The sequence below is a fragment of the Mustela putorius genome, unplaced genomic scaffold (assembly GCF_011764305.1).
Source record: "Mustela putorius furo isolate JIRA1106 unplaced genomic scaffold, ASM1176430v1.1 tig00000743_pilon_pilon_pilon, whole genome shotgun sequence".
Taxonomy (NCBI): domain Eukaryota; kingdom Metazoa; phylum Chordata; class Mammalia; order Carnivora; family Mustelidae; genus Mustela; species Mustela putorius.
The window spans coordinates 4,716,646-4,737,260 of NW_025421464.1; the positions used below are offsets into that span (position 1 = coordinate 4,716,646).

Below are 20,615 nucleotides of genomic sequence, written 5' to 3' on the forward strand. Positions count from 1 at the left end.
TTTATTAGAGAGAGAGAGCACAAGTGGAGGTGCGAGGGGCAGAGGGAAAAGAAGCAGGATCCTTGCCAAGCAGGAAGCCCAACTTAGAGCTCAATCCCAGGACCCTGGGATTATGACCTGAGCCCAAGGCAGACACTTAACCAAATGCACCGTCCCTAAGACAGAAATTCTTAAAACTGAAGAATGAAGGACTCTTCTGCTAATCAACGATAGAGACTAGGACTTGAATTTTTTCCAGAAATCTGACAAGAGAAGGAAACCTAAGAAGAATCTGGGTTAGAAACTCGATAGACTCTTAAGGTATCCTAAAGAGGTAGAATGAATCAAGAGAAAGAACTGGCTTCTAACCTTAACTTCTATCATCAACCTCTCTGGGCCTCAGTTTCCTTACCTATAGAATGGGTGAATAATCCTTACCCAGGTGTTCATGGGGCAGAGCACCCAGTAGGGATGCCCTGTATGGAGAACCATTCAATATGGCTCTTGTAACCTTAAATCACGAAATCTTTAACTGACAAAATCAGATACCACTGTATACCAACTTCCCAGGTCGACAAGTAATAGTTGGGTAATTGGTACCAAATATTTATAAAAGGGATGTTTCACTTAAACTCTCCACTGTTTAAATATTTCTGTAACTTCTATAAATACATTTTATGTATTAGGAGAAAAATGTAAAATTTTGAAAATGCTGTTCCCCTCCCCCTTTCTTTCCTGCACATTGGAATGGAATTCTGTATTCAACACAAGCTTTGTGAAAGGTCAAATATAAGACCTCAATTAAAGCTAAGCCACTGAGACTGAGTCAGGGGTAGGGACCCAAAGGCTTCACCCAGCCTCTTCTTTAACACCAGAGGTAACTCAGCAGAATCCTAGGGTTCAAAATTTGGAGATGACTGGTCCATATGGTCTCTGGTATCCTATTATCTTGCAAATCTCTGACTCTGACGGTTCCTCCCTTCTGACTCTCCCCTCTCTCACCAGCATTCACAACTACACCCCGAAGGTGGGCGAGCTAGACACACGGAAAGCGATTCGCCAGGCTTTTGACGTCTGGCAGAAGGTGACCCCGCTGACCTTTGAAGAGGTGCCATACCATGAGATCAAAAGTGACCGGAAGGAGGCAGACATCATGATCTTCTTTGCTTCTGGTTTCCATGGCGACAGCTCCCCATTTGATGGAGAAGGGGGATTCCTGGCCCACGCCTACTTTCCTGGCCCAGGGATTGGAGGAGACACTCACTTTGACTCAGATGAGCCGTGGACACTAGGAAATGCCAACCATGATGGTAAGGCCATGAGGGGAACGGGGTTAGTCCTGGATTGCTCAGTTGTCAGGGAAAGACGCCCCAGGGAAGAGCGTGGGATGCCACAGATGAGTTTCCTGCTCTGGAGCTTTGTGTCCAAGAGCTAAGAACCTACGAGGGTGGAAACTGAGGTCTCTGATAATGTTCAACACTGGCCCATCCATGCAGATGGATCAGATCACTTAGTAAGTGGTTCTAACGTGGGGTGAGTCCAGAAGGAGGGGTTAGGCCATGAATAGGAAGAGGAAGTCATGGATCAGAGGCTGGAGGAAAAGGTAAAAACATCATTCAAGCGGAAAGAGGGATCTGAAAATGGTAGTGCCTGGCCTGGCTGCTAAGGGCTTCAAAGGCATCGTACAAGGTAACGTGACTCTCTCCTTTATGTCAACCTCATGGGTGAATAATGGGCCCCATAATCACTCTAGTATCCTTGGGTAACTTGCTTTTCACCCCCGTAACTTTCACCCCCCAGTAACAATACTCTTGAGCTTCCAAAAGCGTTCCTCATCAGTATTTACTCCCAAGGCACTTGCTTAGTAAGGAGGCAAGTGGACATCATTATGCCCATTTTTAAGATAAAGGCTTGGGGCTCAAACGGTACAGCTGGTAACCAGCAGCGCAAGGGCCCAAAACACAGCCCAGCCACTCAGCTCTGTGACTAGAGGCACAGAGTATCCTCGCATATAAAAACGAGGGACTGGACTAGGTCATCTCTAAGCCCTCTTCCAACACTAGTGTAACATGATACACAGCCCAGGGAAGAGGATACCCAAACATTTAAACAAAAAAGACATGGTCTCTGCCCTCTGATAGTCCACAGTTGAGTGGGGGGAGACACGCGTGCATAAGCAACTCTGTCACAAAGCCAACCACTGAAGGAGGTAGCTGAAGTACCAAAAAAATAAGAAGAGGCAGAGGGGGTCTGGAGGAGAAAGGGATAGAGGATTCTGACTCCGAGATGAGAATAGATAATGATTAGCATGTTGAGATTCCAAGGCCTGTGTCAAGGGCTTGTCACATACTATATAATATGTATATATCATTATCATCATCCCCATTTTACAGATTGGTAAACTGAAGTCTGTAGAAACATTAAGGAGTCTTCCTACAGTGCCATAGGCAGTGAATGGTGAGATGAGGCTTTGAACCTGGGCATTATGACTCTGGAGCACTTTCTTTCTTTCTTCTTTTTTTTAAGTAACCACTGCCCCCAATATGGGGCTCAAACTCATGATCCTGAGATCGAGTTTCATGCTCTAATGACTAAGCCAGCCAGGCACCCCTGGAGCACATACTCTTAGCTACGAAGCTAAGCTCCCATGGTCCTCAAACTGCGGGGCACACCAGAATCGTCCAGAAATCTATCTAAAGAATGCCCATTCCAGGTTCCAGGCCCCTAACCTCTTGCTACTCTGATTCTTTGATTCTGGGGTCAGGCCTGGGGATCTGCGCTTGGTGTGATAAATGCTCCAGGAACTTCCGATGTAGGCGTTCCCTCATCTCGAGAAATACTGGCTTGGTCCCCAGAGTTTCCCCTCACTTGCCTGGTCATAAGAATCCCCTGAGATCCTTGTTAGAAACAGATTCCTAGGCCCTTCCCCTGGGCATTCTGATTCTTAAACTTAGGTACGTCCTGGGAACACGGGGCATTCTTTTCCCTCAGCTGTGCTGCAGGCTGAGAGCTGACTCCTACAGGCCCCATTCCTCAGGGGCTCAGTCCGGTGTCTGGGGCTGGGGAAAACCTCCTTGAGAACATTTCAGATCATTGCGTGGATCAGGGATCAGCATCTCTTGGCTTATCTGTCAAAGGGTGACTCGCCAAGGCTCAGCCTGGGCAAAGACAGGAAAGTGTTAAGCTTCTTTGTCCCTCGCCCTCTTCAAATGTTGGTCCTCTTTCCTATCCAACGCCATTTCCTCGGCCCTGATACCCTCTTCCTGACATCCTGGGTGTGCTTTCTGGCTTTCTAAACAGCTATTTTTCTCCCCTTCTTCTTCTTGAATCAGTGTCCAGGAAGGGCTGTCTGTGCTACCTGATAAAGTGCGAGGAGAAGAAATTAACGTTTTTGAGCCCTGTTATGTGCCTGGCACGGTTAGCTGATAAGATTTTAGTTCTAGCCCTGATGGAGACAAATGAATTCTTAAAGGGATGTTGGCTAGAGGAGGCACAGGGAGGACACTCTTACCAACTCTGCCTTCCCCTTCCCAGCTCTGGGGTTTCTACTGCCTGCCAGCCCTCCTTGCTGTTGGAGACCTTGCGTCCCATCTCAAAATCCCATGAACTTCTGGTGGTGCGTGCGGGAAGGAGCTGGGACCTGTGGATGCGCACAGTCCCAGCATCTCTCGCCTGTCCCACCCCATCCAGAAGAACAATCACCAATTCTGACAGATCGTCCCAGATGGCCAATGTCTTCTCTGGACAAGAGTCAGGACTTTCCTGTGCTCTGGAAAGCCAAGCACAAACTTGTTTAATGCAGCCCCTGACCTTAGCAACGGGCCCCTGACAGGTGAACTGGAACACAGCAGGTTGCCCTAAGACAGGTTCTGGAAGGAGATGAGAGGAACCAAGATTTATGGAGCACCTGTATATTATCTCGTTTAAATTCCACATAAATTCAGCGAGGGAGTATGTGGAGCCTCCCAGGAACTTTGTGTTTATTGGCTTTCTTCTCCTTCTAAATTTCCATTATGGAAAACTTCAAACTCACAAAATAAGGGAGAATGATAATATGAACCCCCAGGTGCCCACCACCTTGCTTCGCCTATTCCCCTTGTGATGTCTGCGCCGGCTCACCAACGCTCCCCCTGCCACTTTTATTTCCTGGCTGACGTATTTTAAAGAAAATCCTTGGCACAATATCATGTCCCCTGTAAATACTTTAGGACATACCTCTAACGGGTTATTTTTTAACCCAACCACAAACCGTTATCAAACCCAACAAAATTTTCAAGAATTTCTTAAAATCCAATTCCTGGTTTGGGTCCATTTTCCCAGAATTATCTCAAAAACGTCTTTAACAGCTGTTTGCTCACAGCTGGACCCAGACAATAGCCACATGGCACACACCGTTGACATCTCGTAAGCCATTTCCATTCACAGCCATCACCTCACCTCCCCACCCGCAACCCCATTGAAGAAACCGGGTCACTTGTCCCAAGCACAGTTATTTGGCTTAATGGGATTCAGATTCACTTTTAACGCATCTCCCTTCCTCCCATATCCTGAATATTGGTCATTAGACCTGCAGGCCTGACTAGACTCACTATTGGGCAAGAGCGTCCTAAGTGGCAGGTGTCGTCCTGCACTGGGATGCCCCGCTGCCCCACCATTAGTGGTGCCGTGGTGGAGTGGCGGCCTCACGTGTGTCAGCCTGACCCAATCACTATAAAATTCACTTGGGGGATTTTATATTTAAAACAAAAAAATGGGGGCACCTGGGTGGCTCGGTGGGTTAAGCCACTGCCTTCAGCTCAGGTCATGATCTCAGGGTCCTGGGATCAAGTCCCGCATCGGGCTCTCTGCTCAGCAGGGAGCCTGCTTCCCTCTCTCTCTTGTCTGCCTCTCCATCTACTTGTGATTTCTCTCTGTCAAATAAATACATAAAATCTTTAAAAAAAAAAAATCTTGCTGCAGAACAGCTTACAGATTAATCTCATTTAAAAAAAATTAAAAAACAAAAAAATGTTACCTAAGTCCTAACCCCAAACCCCTGAATCAGAAGCTCCCCCCGTCTATTTAAAAGGCTCTCCTGGAGAACCACTGGATGTAAGGGTAGAAGGGTGATCCCGATTCCTCCACGTCATTGGAGATTGTGGAAAGGGCAATCTGGCCCACCATCCCTTCCAGCTGGTTTCGGGGGCTGCTTCCAGGCACCTGCTGTCCTCATCTCTTTTCAGTGAGTCAAGCACCAACATCTGAGTTCACTAAGCTCGATGAGAAGGGGGCCCGGCCCTGGGGAAAGGTGACAAGACAGGAAGAGTCACTGAGACCAGCCCTTCGTAGAGTCCTTCCACGATGACTTCTGTGACTCTTCCCCGCCCTGGGAGTTAGACCAGACAGGGATCATAATCTCCCTTTAACGGATGAGGAGAGTAAAGCTCCAAGTGGTTATAAAAACTCCGTTAAGTGGCAGAGGCAGGTGGGAACCCAGGACTCTGAATTTTTCATAATCACCCCAGATGGTGCTGCAGCAGGTGGTCCAAGGAACACACCTGGAATGTTTGGCACCGTTCCCTCCTGGCTGCTGTCACCCAGCCCTGTCCAGCACAAAGCCTGCCCTCAAGGAAGTCACAGTCTGGGGCAGAAGACCGTGTGTGCTAGTGGCTGCCACGGAAGGTGGAAAGGGGTCAGTGCCATAAAGATGACTTGAAGAAACTGCTAGGGGAGTCGAGGAGGGAGGACTCACTGCCAGTGGGGGAATTCAAGGAAGTCTTCCTGGAAGATGTGGCCATGAGCTGAACTTGGACGGAGTAAGGCTATTCTGGGTAGAGGGGACAGCACTGGCAAAAGAACAGAGGGAAAGGGAAATGTTATAGCCTTTGGGGGGGTCGGAGGGGGTCAATGAGATAGGACTTCACAAATAAGGAGATTCTAAGAAAAGGAAATGAGGCAGAGACAAGGTATACTTGGGTAGTCGAGTCAGACGTTTGGGTACTTGCTAGGTGATCCCAGCCTGTGGGGATGCTGGTCCTTGCACACAGCTCCACGGGACCCTGCTAGTTAAGGGTGATCCGCAGCTCTGTGCCAGGAGGCAGAGTGAGCACTTTACATGCCTTGCCTCATTGACTTCACCCCCATTCTTAGGGTGAAGGTACCATTCCCCGCATATTACAGAGAAGAGATTTAAACCGTCACACGGCTGTGACATGCAGAGCTGGGATCCGGGTCCGGCTCCCTCGGACCACACTTCCGACTACTCTGCTTCCTTGCTTCTCACCCTCTGGGAGGGTGAAGACCCTAAAAGCCTCCTGCCCCTTAAGTCCTGGGATCTTCTCCATCCTTCTGCTTTTCCTCTCACACGTTCCAGGGAGTTCTTCTGCCCCCTCCTCTCTCCTTCCATCTCCCCAGAGCACCCCCCACTGAAAAGTCTCTTCAGGTTCTGTGCCATGGGATGCCAGCTCCCCAGGTCCTCTCTACCTTTTGGTTTCCAGCATAAGCCCACGGTCCTCTTTCCTTCAAGGGCTTACTCCTGTTCTCTGCAAAGACCCAGGCACAGAGGCCATCAGAGTAACAGACACAGACTGAGGACAAAGGTTTAGAATCTTGCCAAGTGCTCAGAGCCCCGCTGCCTGGTTCCCAGCAGAGATCCCTGTGGATGCCCCCTAAGGAAGAGCCTAGTCATGGGACAAGAGGCCTGAACAGCTTGTCCCAGGTCGCAGAACAGGCCAGGAGCAAAGCCAGGCAGCACAAGCCCCCGGGAAGCAGAGCTGCCTTCCGCTGGCTCCAGTAGCTGCCTTTGTTTGGGATGGAGCTGAGAGATGAGCTCACCCTTCCCTGCTGCCAGAGGAACCAGGACCTGAGGAAGGAACTGGGGGCGGCCTGGCCTCCTCCTGCCAGCTTGCCCTGCCCCAGCAGAAGGCCAGCCCCAGGCTCTTGGCCAACCTTGCCCTGATCTTGCCCATCCCCACTTTGCTGGAGACGCCGATGATGTCAGCAGAGAGGCAGGCATGCACACGTCTGGGTCGCCCAGAAAACTCCTCTTTTCCCAAGACCTTAACCAGAAAGGCCAGAGATAATCGCCAGCCCCATATGACCCTCACGGGGCCTTGCACAGGGCTGGGCAACTTTGCCAGTGACACTGGAGCCAGAGAAGGCACCGGCTGTGGACTCCTGACTACCTCATGGGCTCCTGGCAGCCTCCCCTGCACTTCAAGGTGGCAGGACTGAGCCACAACATGCCTTAGGGCTGGGCAATGAGAGGCAGAGCTCAAATGCCAGAGGTCAAGGCAAGCAAGAGTTTATAACAGGACGGACAGGGGTCAGGACTCTACAACAGCCTGCCCAACTCACTGTCCCTTGTGTTCCTTTCCCAAAGCTGGGGTTACTTAACCCCTCCCCACCCTCAAATCAGGCCTTGCTCTGTCCCAGGCCTGATCCAGAGGCTCAGAGGAGCTGGCCTAAGAAAATCTGGTAGCTGGACCGGCACGGGCCTTGTCCTTCCTTTCTGGTCAATGGGCATGTTCCAGGTGCCAAGTGGCCACCTTAGATATGCTAATAGCAGCTGCTGGGCAGTGCCACGCCCTTCACACATATCTTATCCAATCCTCAGGAGACCCTATGAGGTAGATATGATCTCCACATTTTACAGCTCAGGATGTTGAGGCTCAGAGGGGAGACCGACTGGCCAAGTTCACAGCACTGGTGGGGGTAGAGCTGGAGATGAGGGTCCGTCTGGCTCAGGGGCCCACACTCATGACCACTGTGCCATGTTGCCGCCCCAGCTTCGTGCTCGGGATCCCGTGTCCCACTTTCAGCACCTGGACCTTGTTGTTTTCACTCGCATTTGAGTCCCTGCCTTGATCTTGGCCATGGTTCAGTTCTGTCAGGATTGAGGTCTTGCCCAACCGAGCGCTGCCGGCAATCAGAGCCCTGCTTGCACCCGGGCCTCCTGAAGCTGACTGCCCGTCCGCTGCCCCCAGACCTCCCCCTGCTGCTGCTGCTGTTACTCCCTCCCCTGGCTTGGCCCTTTCCATCTCTCACCCAGACCCTTCTCCGGGCTCCAAACCGGCCCCACTGATGCCCTAGCTCTGGTCTCCTTCCCCTCTGCTCCCTCCTCCAGCCACAGCACAGGCAGAGTGACTCACCGGCTAAGAAGCCAATCCAGATTCCTTTGCGTGGCATCCCAGCCCCACTTGCCAGCCTGGCTGACCTCATCTCTCTCTCTGCCCTCCCCTCGTGCTTTGTTCCAGAGCCAAGTGGAATGAGCCTGCTTGTCCCTGGATCTTGTTTACAGTGTCCCCTCGGCCAGGAATGCCAACTGCCCCGCCCCCCCATCCCGAATCTATACTCCTGACTAACTTCTTCTCTTTCAAGAGTCGACTTAAACTTCACCTTTATGAAGCTTTCCCTGAACATCTTCAAGTGTAAATCACGCCTCTCTTCTCAGAATCCTCCCATGACCCTTACAGATATCTATTCAAGCACCTGGAACATGAATATCACTTATTTGTTTCTCTCTCCAAACCCCCACTATATGGAGAGTTCCAAAAGGCAGGACGGTGTAGGATTTCTCTGGTAGATCCCAGTGTCCAGCACAGGGCCTGACACAAAGCTTTGCTCAGTGTTTGCTGAAGCAATGGATTGATTGATACCTAAGTGGGTGCCCTGGGCACCTCCCCACCCCCCTCTCCACAGGGAATGACCTCTTCCTGGTGGCTGTGCACGAGCTGGGCCACGCGCTGGGACTGGAGCACTCCAACGACCCCAGCGCCATCATGGCGCCCTTCTACCAGTACATGGAGACACACAACTTCAAACTGCCTCAGGATGATCTCCAGGGCATCCAGAAGATCTACGGTGTGTGGCAGGGGAGACGGGGGCCACTGCTCCTTCTTCGGGAATGGACTGTGACTACCTGCCCAAGGGGTTGGGGGACACTCACATCCTTCACCATAGCTGCTGTCTGACCTTGAGAGACCTCTGAGGTCTTTTGCCTGACCCACTGGGAAACCACGGGGAGGGTCTGAGCTGCCAAAAATGAGTGGAATTCCACTCACTCCCTCTTCTCTCCCTCCTCCCCCTCCATACACCTCCATCTTGCCTCCTGTGGTGCACTCTCAAGGGGACCCCCACCTCTAGTCAAGAGATTCCTAAACAAGAGAAAAATGAGAAGCTAGACTGATATCTTGGTAAGATAGGAAAGGCCTCCCTCCCAGTTCTCTGTTCACACTGGTCTATGAAGGTCTTGTTCTTATCAAGTCATTTGAGAGGGGAAGACCAGATTCTGGGGCAAATGCACAGGAGCATAGCACAGGCCGCCTCAGGCCCCAGGCTATGAAGCACGGGAGAAGGGCTCCCTCTGGAGGCCCAGAATTTCTCACAGAACAGGCGGCCCCAGTCAGAACCGTGGAGGATGGGCAGGATCTCTACCAGCGAAGCCAGGAAGACGGGGCAGGGGAGGGGAAGGGAGGGACTGGAGGTATTTTGAAAGTAGAACAGACAGGATTTGCTGATAGACCAAACATGGGGGTGAGAGTCAAGGACAACACCAAGATTCCCGGCTTTTCTAATTGTGAGGCAATAGGATTTACCAGTCTATTGCTCAGAGATCTGGGCTGGGATATTGATTTGGAATCCCTGGTGTCCAATGTATAACCACTAGCCACGTGTGACTATTGAAGTTTAAATTTATATTAATTTGAACAAAATTAAAATTTCAGTTCCTCTGTCACACTAACAACTAGTCACTCATTTCAAGTGCTCAACAGCCACATATGGCTGGAGGCTACTGTATTGGACGGTACCCATATAAACCAGTTCTGCCATCATAGAACATCCTATTGGACAGCCCCAACATTGAAGGTCTTTAAAGCCATGAACCCGGATGAGATCACTTAGGGTGGTGATGCTTAACTAGGGGACTCATTGGAATTACCTTGGAATTTCAGTAAAAAGTGCCCACATTCTCAGAGATTGGGTTCTGATTGGTCTGGGCTGCCTTCTGAGCATCAAGCATTTTAAAATCTCTCCCAGTGATCCTAATACACTGCCCGAGTGAGAAAACTGACCTGGGGGCAAAAACAAAAAGAAGAGGATCCAGGTGCACTCCAAACTTTAGAGTAGGGTGGGCGAGGAAAAGCTACCAGCAAAGGAGGTAGAGAAGCAACAGCCCGTGAAGTAGAAAGAAAATCAAGTCAGTACGGGCTCCTGGAAAAGTGCTTCTCTCATCTTGCTACTCCTGGCATCATCTGAGAGCCTGAAGAAATGCAGAATGGCAAGCCCCACCCCAGACCCTCTTGAGTCATAATCCGCATTTTATCAAGATCTCTGGATAATCTGGATGCACATCAAAGTTTGAGTCAGGAACCCTTGGATTTGGCAACATGGAGGTCACTGTAGATCTTGACAGACAGGGCGGACACTGTCTTGGAGCAGGGTAAAGAGGGAAGGGGAGACAGAGTGAGGCCAGCATGTGTGCAGGGGTCAGGGGCAGACGGTATGGGACACTGAGCCTAAGAAAGGACATGCTCTCTCTTACAACAGAAGAGAAGAAGAGAAGATACCGGATTTGCAGGTGGAAAGATAAGAGTCCCATTTAATGGCTCTTTCCATCTATTTTCTCAAAGATTGGGGGAGGAGGAAAAATGGGAGAAGGAACAGAGGGCTGGAGGTTGACAGACCCCAGAGCTGCCTGGGTGGTGACGAGGCACGGGCACTGGGAGGCCCTGTCTAAGATGCAGCCCCTCTCTCCAGGACCTCCAGCTGAGCCCCTGGAGCCCACGAGACCACTCCCCACGCTCCCCGTCCGCAGGATCCACTCACCGAGTGAGAGGAAGCACGAGCGCCAGCCCAGGCCCCCTCGGCCGCCCCTGGGGGACCGGCCATCCACACCGGGGGCCAAACCCAACATCTGTGATGGCAACTTCAACACGGTGGCACTCTTCCGAGGCGAGATGTTTGTGTTCAAGGTAGGGCCAGTCCACTGGCAACACCCAGATGGCCCCCTTCCCACTCGTTCCTCCTTGTGGGGCAGGAGAAGACTGATGCTCTGGGGTTCAGCCTGCTTTGGGCTTGGACAGCAGCTGGCCCAGTGGCCAGGACATGGGGTCCCTTTCTGGTGCTGCCGGGTGATGTGACTTACTTCCAAGAGGGAGGTGGGTAGACTGGTGATCCTACACCTTCCCAGGGGTTAATGCTGGGGGAAAGTGCTGGAGGCCTGCTTCTGGTTAGTAACTTTGAGCAAGTCACCTCCCTTCTCTGGACCTCAGTTTCTCCGTCTGAAAGCTGGGAGTCATTCCCCTCATGAAGGGTATATGAAGATCAGATGGGTGCATGGCCGTGAAGACAGCAATTTGGAGTAACGGCTGGCACTGTGGTGGCTAAGTCTGTCACCAGATCCCGCCAGAGTTAAGGGGCCAGTACCAAGGGATGCCTGATAGGAAGCTGGCCTAGGCTCCATCTCATCACTTGTCCTGCTCCTGTCACTTCAGCCATGCTCCAACCTCGGGCCAGCCTGTTTGGTGGGTGTGTTGCAGATTTTGAGACAGTGTTTGGAATGCAGGATTTCAATTAGGAAGTACCTCTGGGATCAAAATCTGGGAAGGAGGGAAGGAAGCAAGCCTGACGGGAGAAAAGCAGCAACTAGGTCCGCTGCAGAGTTGGCCACCCCCATAGGGAGTTCTGGAGCTAGAATGGCCCATCAGAGTCATCCCATATTGGGCCTCCTGCTTCATTCAGTCACTGGATGAGAAGGGGTATGACCTTGGGGGACCTCTCTAAAGCTGAGGCCATCCCCAGAGAAGCTGGCAGTTGAAAACAGCCGCTGACCACACCCTGGGCCACCAGGGCAACAGGCCCTCCGCTGAAAGCGACCTGGCCAGCGTGTCTCCATCACACTGGGTGGCTGTGGGGGCTGCCCCCACTCCTCTCAGGGAGTTCTCCCAGCAAGCTCTGAGTACCAAGCTAGAGTCCGGCAACACGAGTCAACGCCAAGCCTGCCTCTCACAGAGTAGCTCTAGGAAAGTCACTTGGCCTTCCTTAAGACTTGGACTATCTCAAATCTACTTAACAATAGATTGTGAAAGTCAAACTAAGGTTTAAAAAACTCGTTGTGAAAGTACTTTGTAAAACACCTTAAAAAAACCTTTTCTAGTTTTTGTACCATCATTTACACATGACCTTCATCCTTCTGCACTCTGATCCCCTACCGAATGGCTCCTCGGCCAGTCTAGGTTTTATCATCCCCATTCACACATGAGAAAACTGAGCTCCTGGTAGGTTATAGGCCTTGCCCAGACTGCCTACCTGTACAGGCCCATGACACTAGTTGAAGAAGAGGGCTTTGATCAGACACTTGGCCTACTGAGCTGCCATTCATTCAACACCAACTATGTGCCCCCTGCTGTTCTAGGCACTTTACCCATAATCTCTCATCTGATCCCCATTGTTACCCCCATTTGTAGGTGAGGTGCTTAAAGTCTGTGCTCACGGTAGTGCAGCTCTGAGTGGAGGAACCTGAATTCACATCCAGGTCTTGAAAGATTCCCACAGTTTGCTTCCCAGGGTCCTTGCCCTGCTGGGTGGAGCCAGCTGGCGAGGGGGGCGCTCTGCCCAGGCTCAGTGGCCAGCCTGGGAGTGGCCGCTAAGGTCAGTGACTCTCTGCTGCCCTCATGTGGACACACCAGGCCCGGCATCATCCCTTCCAGGTCCTCCACACCTCACCCCTGCACCAGGCCCGTCTGCTGTCTGTCTCATGGCCCCATGCTGTCTGTCTTGGGCAGCAAGAGCCATCAGGAGGCTTATATGAAGAGAGTTCACAGGCATCTTGTCTTCCTCACAAGGCACTGGAAGCTAGAAGCAGCAGATGGACAGACATCATGGAGGGTTGCAGGGCTGGGCCCAGGGGAAGCTTTTGGGTTACCAAGGCTTGAGCCCCAGGCCTGAGACCACTAGGTTGAGGCAGGGCCTGCCATGCCTTTCCCCCATCCCTCACCTCTAGGATCGCTGGTTCTGGCGCCTGCGCAATAACCGGGTGCAAGAGGGCTACCCGATGCAGATTGAGCAGTTCTGGAAGGGTCTGCCCGCCCGCATAGATGCAGCCTACGAAAGGGCCGACGGAAGATTTGTCTTCTTCAAAGGTAATACAGTCTGTGCTGAGAGACCTGGGACAGTTCCCTGACCCTCTCGGGACCCCCCTTTCCCATCTGTACACAGGAAGAGGTGGGGTGAGGAGCAGGTGCCCCCCGCCAAGGGCCCCTCTGGCCCTAACAGAGACACTGACTTCTGACAGGGCAGATCCCTGCAGGCAGACGAAGCACAGTCTGGGGGAATTAAGTCACGAAGAGATAGTGGAGGGTCTGTGCGCCCAAGTTGGTGGGATAACAAGGCTCAGCTACACTGGGTGGTCCAGGCACGTGAAGACCATGCGGGGCTCCATGGGAGGCCATCCCAGCAGTTCTGTAAGAGGTGGTTGGGAGGAGGTCACAGAGGCTGCAGAAGCCAGGGCAGGGGGCAGGGGGAGCTAGCGTGTGTGTCCTGCCCACTCAGAGCTAGGTGGTTTCACTTCCATTATCCCGAGGTGGGCCCAGCCCCAGAAGGGTAAGAGACAGTGAGAAGTGAGGACGGCAGTCCAGGGGTAAGGGAGGGTAACAGAGTCATGGTGTGGGAATGTGCACGTCCACTGGAAGAGCTTAGACTGACTGACCACGGAGCCCCACGTCGGACAGCTGTGAGCGGTGACCTGGAAGGGACAGTGGGGGAGGGTCCTGAGGAGCCTCGGTTACGGCCGAATGCGGTCTTGACCTGTTAGAGCAATGCTGGAAGTTCACGGGACGTCTCTGAGTAGTGGAGAGCCAGGGGGCAGGTGGCAATCCAATAGGTCAGAGGTGCGGAGGCCATTTCTGAGTCAGTTGCCGGAGGGAAGGAGAGAGAGTCGACGAGGCTCGCACCAGGGAGGACTGGTGAGGCCAGGGTGGGGACAGCTAAACGATGCAAAAGGCCTCATAAGAGGCGGAACATTGAGAGGAGAAGGAAAGAGAGGGGCAAAGGTGATGCTAGGGCTTCTTGTTGGGGAACTGGGAGGCAGAAAGGTGATGAGGGAGGGAGCCCTCTGTGGAGGCGATGAGGAACTCCGGGAAGCAGATGTGGAAATGCCCAGAAGCTGGGATCAGGGTTCCTGGCTCTGGGGCTCAGGTCCGATGGGAGTCGCTGTGAACCTGCAGAGTTGGGTGTCACTGGTGGAAGGTGGGGGAGTCCTCATATGTGTGAAGCCACAGGAGTGGCTGAGGACACCCCAGAGGAGAGGAACAGGTCACCTGAGCCAACAGCGGGGTGGGGCATGGAGGCTGGGCGGCGTGGGTCCAGCTGCCCAGGATCTGTGGTGACTGGCTTCTGGCTCCCATCCTCTGCCAGGGCCAAGGGGCTTCAGTCTCCCACAGAGGACCTCAAGCAGACCTTAGCTGCTTCCCCCTGATCCTCTGGCTCTGTGAATGACTTTAGTCCTGGAAGATAGACCCGTGGCACTAGCTGCCACCCCTGGTACTGTGTGACTGGGGAAGGTTGATTCTGGGCTTCTCTTGGCTACAGGTGACAAGTACTGGGTGTTTAAGGAGGTGACGGTGGAGCCTGGGTACCCCCACAGCCTAGGAGAGCTGGGGAGCTGTCTTCCCCGAGAAGGCATCGATACAGCTCTGCGCTGGGAACCCGTGGGCAAGACCTACTTTTTCAAAGGTGAACGGTATTGGCGCTACAGCGAGGAGAGGCGGGCCACGGACCCTGGCTACCCCAAGCCCATCACTGTGTGGAAGGGCATCCCACAGGCTCCGCAGGGGGCCTTCATCAGCAAGGAAGGATGTACGTAAAAGCTTGGTGGTGTAGGGGGTGGGCTGATTTTATATGGGTCTCAACAGGGTCCATGGGCATACTCTCAAGGTACCCAGATTTGAGAAAGGTGCCTGATGGTAAAGACAAAGGCCTCATGTCTACCCCTTTCTCTTCCCAGCTACCAAGTCACACCTCTCATCCGCAGGGATGTCTCACATTTTATGTTTCCACAGACTGACTTTGCCCCTTTGGATAGCATCTCTCAAATAGTGGTCCTCAGATGTATTCTAGGGGTTCCTCGAGTTTTCAGATCTGAAAAGCAATGATGGATACGGGTGCTTTCAAAGGTGCTTGTGTAATAAGGCTTGAGGGCAGGCCAATGGAAAGAAAAGCCTTTTATATTTATGAGACATCTCCAAAGCTCCTCCTGGAGGCCAGGCTGGGAGCTCCCCATCAGACTAGGAGCTTCTCAAGAGGAGGGACTGGGTGTTGCCCAGTGCAGAGTGGGAGTCCATGGATGTTTGTTCCATAACTTTCCCCTGATCTGGGACTCAGGAGCCTGGCTGGCTTCCTGTTCCACCTCCACCACTTCCTAGGAGTTTGGGCAAAACATCTGTTTTCCCAGCATCCTCATCTATCAAATGGGGATAATAATGGTACCTACCTCGTTGGCATTTCTTCACAATTAAATAAGATAAATTAAGGGGAGTACTTAGACACACACCTAGTACACGGTCCCTGCCCTGTGCGTGCTAGCTGTTGTCATCATTGCCATCATCAACTTCTGGTTGGCGTGTCTTGTGTTACGTAGAATGGCAGGAGTCATTCAGTTACTCCACAATAATTACTGAGCGTCAGCCTGCGTGGGAGAGCTGGAGAAGGAGCAGGAAACAAGCCTTGCATTGCATCCCTGGCTCCCAGTCTAGAGGCAGAAAACAGCTAAGGTGGCAACAAAAGCTCTAAGGGAAGGGAATGCAGAGGGAAAGCTGGGGGTTTGGGGGAAGGGCTCTCCAAGGAGATGTCACTGGTAAGAAAGCCAAAAGTCTCAGGGGGCAGAGCTGCTACTTGGTGCATCTCCTGTGTACCTGATGGTCTCGCTTTCTGGGAGCCTCAGAGACAGGTGACATCAAGGACTTTGGCCAATGAAAGTCCCAGGGTGTGGGGGGGCTGGCCAATAGGAGAGCCCGAATGAGTTGCTTTGTTGTCTCTAGACTGGCTGGGCCCTGAGGATGTTGTGGCTGCCCAGCACCGCAGCCCCCCCCCCCACCTTTCTTTCCAGGCCCTTCCCCAGCAGGGTCCCAGAGACCCTGCCTCTGTGTTGTGATGTGTGACAAGCCAAAGAAAACCCATGATAACTGTGACAAAGTGGTGTTTGCTGTCAACAAAAGGAGAAGTCTTGCTCCCCACCCCCCCCTTGCCTTAGGCAGGAGCTGGGCTGAGGCTCCAGAGCTAAGAAGGCACTTGTCCAAGCCATAGTTACTCACCAGTGTGAAGGGGGGGGGGGGTGCTGGTGAAAGGCAAATGTGATGGCGCTGTGACCCAAAGCTAAGGCAGAGAGGGGCCAACTGGGACTTACCACTTAAAGCCCCTCAGTGGCTTCCCAGCACCTCTGAGATGACGGTCTGGGCGGCCCCAGGTCCTGGGCACACCTCTCTGCAACTGTATGGGTCATACTCCGTGGCCCTGCCACACTGTGTGCAGAGTGTGTGAGCGCTGCCCTCTCCCCACCTCCAGGCCTTGCTACGTGCTGCTCCCACCCCTCCTTCAGAGCTCCTCTTGGACTCCAGGGTGGGAGAGGTCCCCTTCCTCCATGCTGCCCTCTCGCCATGGGTCAGAGCAGGTACAGGGAGGGAAGTGTCTGGGAGTGATGCTGGGCCCTGTTTCTGCAGATTACACCTACTTCTACAAGGGCCGGGACTACTGGAAGTTTGACAACCAGAAACTGAGCGTGGAGCCAGGCTACCCACGCAACATCCTGCGTGACTGGATGGGCTGCAACCAGAAGGAGGTGGAGCGGCGGAAGGAGCGGCGGCTGCCCCAGGACGATGTGGACATCATGGTGACTATCAACGACGTCCCAGGCTCTGTGAATGCCGTGGCTGTGGTCATCCCCTGCATCCTCTCCCTCTGCATCCTGGTGCTGGTCTACACCATCTTCCAGTTCAAGAACAAGGCAGGCCCTCAGCCTGTCACCTACTATAAGCGGCCAGTCCAGGAGTGGGTGTGAGCAGCCCAGAGCTCTCTCCGTCCACTCGGTCTGGCCAGCCAGGCCCTTCCTCATCAGGGTCTGAGGGGCAGCTCTGGCCACTGCCCACAGGGGCCAGCAGGGCCCCAGGCCAGGGGTCATGCAGCTGAAGTGGTAGGTACATTGGCCTAGGCTGAGCGTGGGGCAGGGAGTGGTGGTGGCTGTGCCCCAGGGTGGGTGTCTGGCACCCAGCTGCCAGCCTTCTGTCCTGGGTAAACTGCTCCCTACCCAAGGGAATAGGCCAGGCCCCATCAGGAGGCAGGGACCATGCCAGGAGGAGGCCCTGTGGTCACTGAATCCTGTGGTATCAATGAGGCACCACAGCTCCGTTCCCAGCTGGGCCCAGCACCTTCCTGTGGAAGCCAGCACTAGCACTCTCAGCCCCACCTGGGAGATGCCACCGATCCCGGTCCCCCTTTGCCAACACCTGCTGGTCAGATGTCCCCCCCCCCCCACCCCTACTCCCACCCCACTGTCCTCCAAGGCTACAAGACCCCTGCTGCAAACACGGTGGGCAACAAGCCTGGGTTTCCCCTGCTGGCATTCAGCAGATCCCTCAGGAAACCTGCTCCAGGAATCAGGGTCTCCTCCTGAGACCTAGGATTTAGGGTCACATGTTGCAGGCAGTGTTGTGGCCCAGCTGGGTCTGACAAGGACCCAGCTGTCATGTCGTGAATATTTAAATGTCCTGTCACTACTGTTTTAAAAGTCCCATTCTGCAAAGGCTGCTTGAGGCGTTAGGTGAATTAGAGGTGACTATCTTGGTGATGAGGCCAGGGTGGCCGGCCCTTCCCCAGGAGATAAGGACCAAGGTGCTGCTAAGGCCACTCTAGTGCCCAGACACCCCAAGAGCTGGATTCAGCTCATGAGGCTAACGGGCTGGGGCAGGAGCTGACCCTGTTTCTGGAGGCTGATCTGAGTTGTGAACACCCTCCACTTCCCTGTCCCTCTTCCCTGCTCCCCTAGTCCCTGGCCCTGTTGCTTACAGTCTGGGGCTCAGCCCGACTAGTTAGGTGTGGTCTGGGGCTCAGTCTGACTAATTAGGTGCACAGAAAAGGCTCCAGGCCAACATTCTTGTGGTTTTGGAGTAACATGCCCAGGGGAGCCTTCTGAAGTGTTCAGAGCCCACACCCCTAGCTACCTTGAGGCCAACTCGATCTCTCAGCCTGGAAGCAGTGTTTATACAAGCTTGGCCCTTGCTAACCCAGCTCACTGGGCCCATCTTCCTGCACTGCTCTTTGGAAAAGGGCACCCCCAACTGGTAACAGTCCCACTGCTAGGGGCCAACCCTTCACTGTCTGGCAGGACTCCTAGGGCTCAGCTTGCCTCTCTCCAACCCAGTGGAGACAGCCCCCTTTGTCACTGAAGAGCCCCAGGAAAGACCCATGGGTTCAGTGGTGCCCACTGGCTCTCTGCCAAAGCCAAAAGGAGGTATCAGTCCTCAGGGTGCTGGCAGAGCCTCAGATGCCATCCTGACCCTCTGAGCCTGCATGGGCCTTGCCCCTACCCTGTGGCCTCTGAGCTTTGGGTTGGCTTACCCTGTAGCAGGCAGGGACTACTGTTGCCCTGGGAGCTGTCTTGAGCAAAATCTCTCTTGTCCCAGAGGCACCTATGTGGGTCCACTGTGTTCCCTGTCATCATCCTTCTGTTTTTTCTCATTTTGGCCAAGGGCGGGCTCCCTGGGGCGGGTGGGGAACAACTGCAGAGGTATTAGCAATTCATAGGTTTGTATAGTGTTTTATACTTTGCAAAGCACTTTATTAGCTCATACCTGTCCACTCACATGAAACTCGTGTAGGCCCTGGGAAGCCTAGGGTACCTCTCACCGTGCCCTCAAATGAAGCACAGAGAGGTTGTTTCTCACCCAGGCCATCATCCGGTGGGCTGGCTGAGTCTTTGGTCCCCACCTATGGACGCCTCTAGGGTCCAAGATGAGATCAGAAGGGTCTCTTTTATCCATCTCTTCCTGGCCTCCCTTCTCCCCTTCTAGGTCCCCCTCCACTCCTCAGGTTGGTGCTCTCACCTTGAAAGCTCTAGGCTCCCCAGGCTCCCCATTGGCTCCTGGTACTACGGAGGCCAGCTGAGAAAGAGCAGGAGATGGAGGCAGGCAGAGCAGGCTGCAGACGTGAGGGATGCAGGGCCAGGCCCAGAGAGGGCTCAGCCTGGAGGCTTCCAATCTCGGATTCTCCTGTCTTGTGGTCATCTGTTTGTCCATCACCCCAGGACAGGGCAGACAGACAGAGGGGCACAGCACTGGGGACCCCAGAGCCCAGCTTCCCTCAGCCTGGGGAACATCACAGCATTTCAGTGTCGGTCACATTTTAAACTGATCAGCCTTTGTATAATGTTTTTTAAATCATTTCTAAATAAAACAAAAATACAGAGTATGTTGTTTCCCTGGGATTTAGGAACAAGGATCCGGTTCTGGGAGTGGCCTTAAGAAGCTTCTGGGAGAAGGGGAACAAGGTGCTTTGGGGTGTCTGGGAACTGTCCCATGCATCTCATCTCCCAGCCCAGCAATCAGATGTCTCCTCTCTCCAAAAGGCTGGCCCTGTAGGCCCAAGGTTACTGGGGTTCCCGGAACACAGCCTGATAATGCCTCAATAGGATCCAGGACGACAGAGCAACTTCCCCTAGGAAGGGCACCGGGAGGGTCACTGTGGCTAGATCTTCTCTGAAGGCAAGGCACGTGGTGCCATAACCAAAGACAAAAGCAAAAGCCAGGTTCTCAGCAATAAAGGACAGAAGACAGGAGGTCAAGTCAGCAGTCTTGGGGTTTTACCAGGAGTCCTGGCCTGGTTTGGGAAATCAGTGCTGGGGAGGGCTGCCCCAGGACCCAGACTGCTGAAGCTACGGGGAGGGGTGAGCACGAAGGTTTGAGCTGGTTTGGGTTCAGGCTGATAAGCGAACAAATTTGGGGGTAGCTTAGAGGCAAGCCGGTGCCCCATCCATGGTCCTCCGTGACCTCCTCAACTCTCCGAGCGTCTCCTGGGCACCGGGGGTAGAAAGAGACCACGAGAGACGAACCAGGTGAGGCGAACAGAACGACAGTTGGCGGCTGGCGGTAACTGCGGAGGGTGGCTTGTCAGTACCAGGAGGTGCAGGCGATGAGGAAGCGCACATCGTCCAGCGGCCCCCAGGGACCGGGTTCTGGCGGGGGCCGCTCAGGGGCCTCGGGCGCCCGGGGCTGGGGTTGGGGCTGGGGCTGGGGCTGCACCTGCTCCGCGGCGCCCTGGCCGCCGCTCAGCCGAGAGCCCATGGTCTGCAAAGAGAGGCCGTCAGGCGTGGGCCGGCCGCACGCCACCCCGTCTCCCCGCCCCGCTCCAGCCCAGCCCTGCCCTCACCTCGCGCCAGGGGAGCCGCGGGTGTCCGGGATCCCAGCTCCCGGGCCGGCGACGGCGCTCCGCAGGCAGCGTAGCTACGCCGGAGGGGCTGGCGCCGTGGCGTCATCGCGCGCACCGGCCCCGCCCTCAGGCCGCTGCTACACACCCCGGGGGCGGACCTGACAGATACAACCCCACCCACCAGCCCCCGGCCAATGCGGCTCCAGCGTCCCAGGGCCCCGCCCCACACACCGCCCGGAGAC

General features: G+C 53.9%; 2 protein-coding genes across 2 annotated transcripts in view; one reads left to right on the forward strand and one right to left on the reverse strand.

Moving 5' to 3' along the window:
• Positions 1–18,640, forward strand: part of MMP24 (matrix metallopeptidase 24) — a 41,926-nt gene extending 23,286 nt beyond the window's left edge. Inside the window, exons 4-9 of the mRNA XM_045084116.1 lie at positions 985–1,289; positions 8,659–8,820; positions 10,717–10,931; positions 12,962–13,100; positions 14,548–14,814; positions 16,674–18,640. Of these exons, the coding sequence (XP_044940051.1) occupies positions 985–1,289; positions 8,659–8,820; positions 10,717–10,931; positions 12,962–13,100; positions 14,548–14,814; positions 16,674–17,011 (1,426 nt within the window). The 3' untranslated portion in view covers positions 17,012–18,640. The remainder of the gene's footprint in view (positions 1–984; positions 1,290–8,658; positions 8,821–10,716; positions 10,932–12,961; positions 13,101–14,547; positions 14,815–16,673) is intronic.
• Positions 18,641–19,785: 1,145 nt separating this feature from the next.
• Positions 19,786–20,523, reverse strand: MMP24OS (MMP24 opposite strand). Its single transcript, XM_045084117.1, has 2 exons — positions 20,374–20,523; positions 19,786–20,291 (listed from the first exon to the last, which is right to left on the reverse strand). The coding sequence occupies exon 2, from the start codon at positions 20,286–20,288 to the stop codon at positions 20,115–20,117; it is 174 nt and encodes a 57-aa protein (XP_044940052.1). The 5' UTR covers positions 20,289–20,291; positions 20,374–20,523; the 3' UTR covers positions 19,786–20,114.
• Positions 20,524–20,615: the final 92 nt, after the last annotated feature.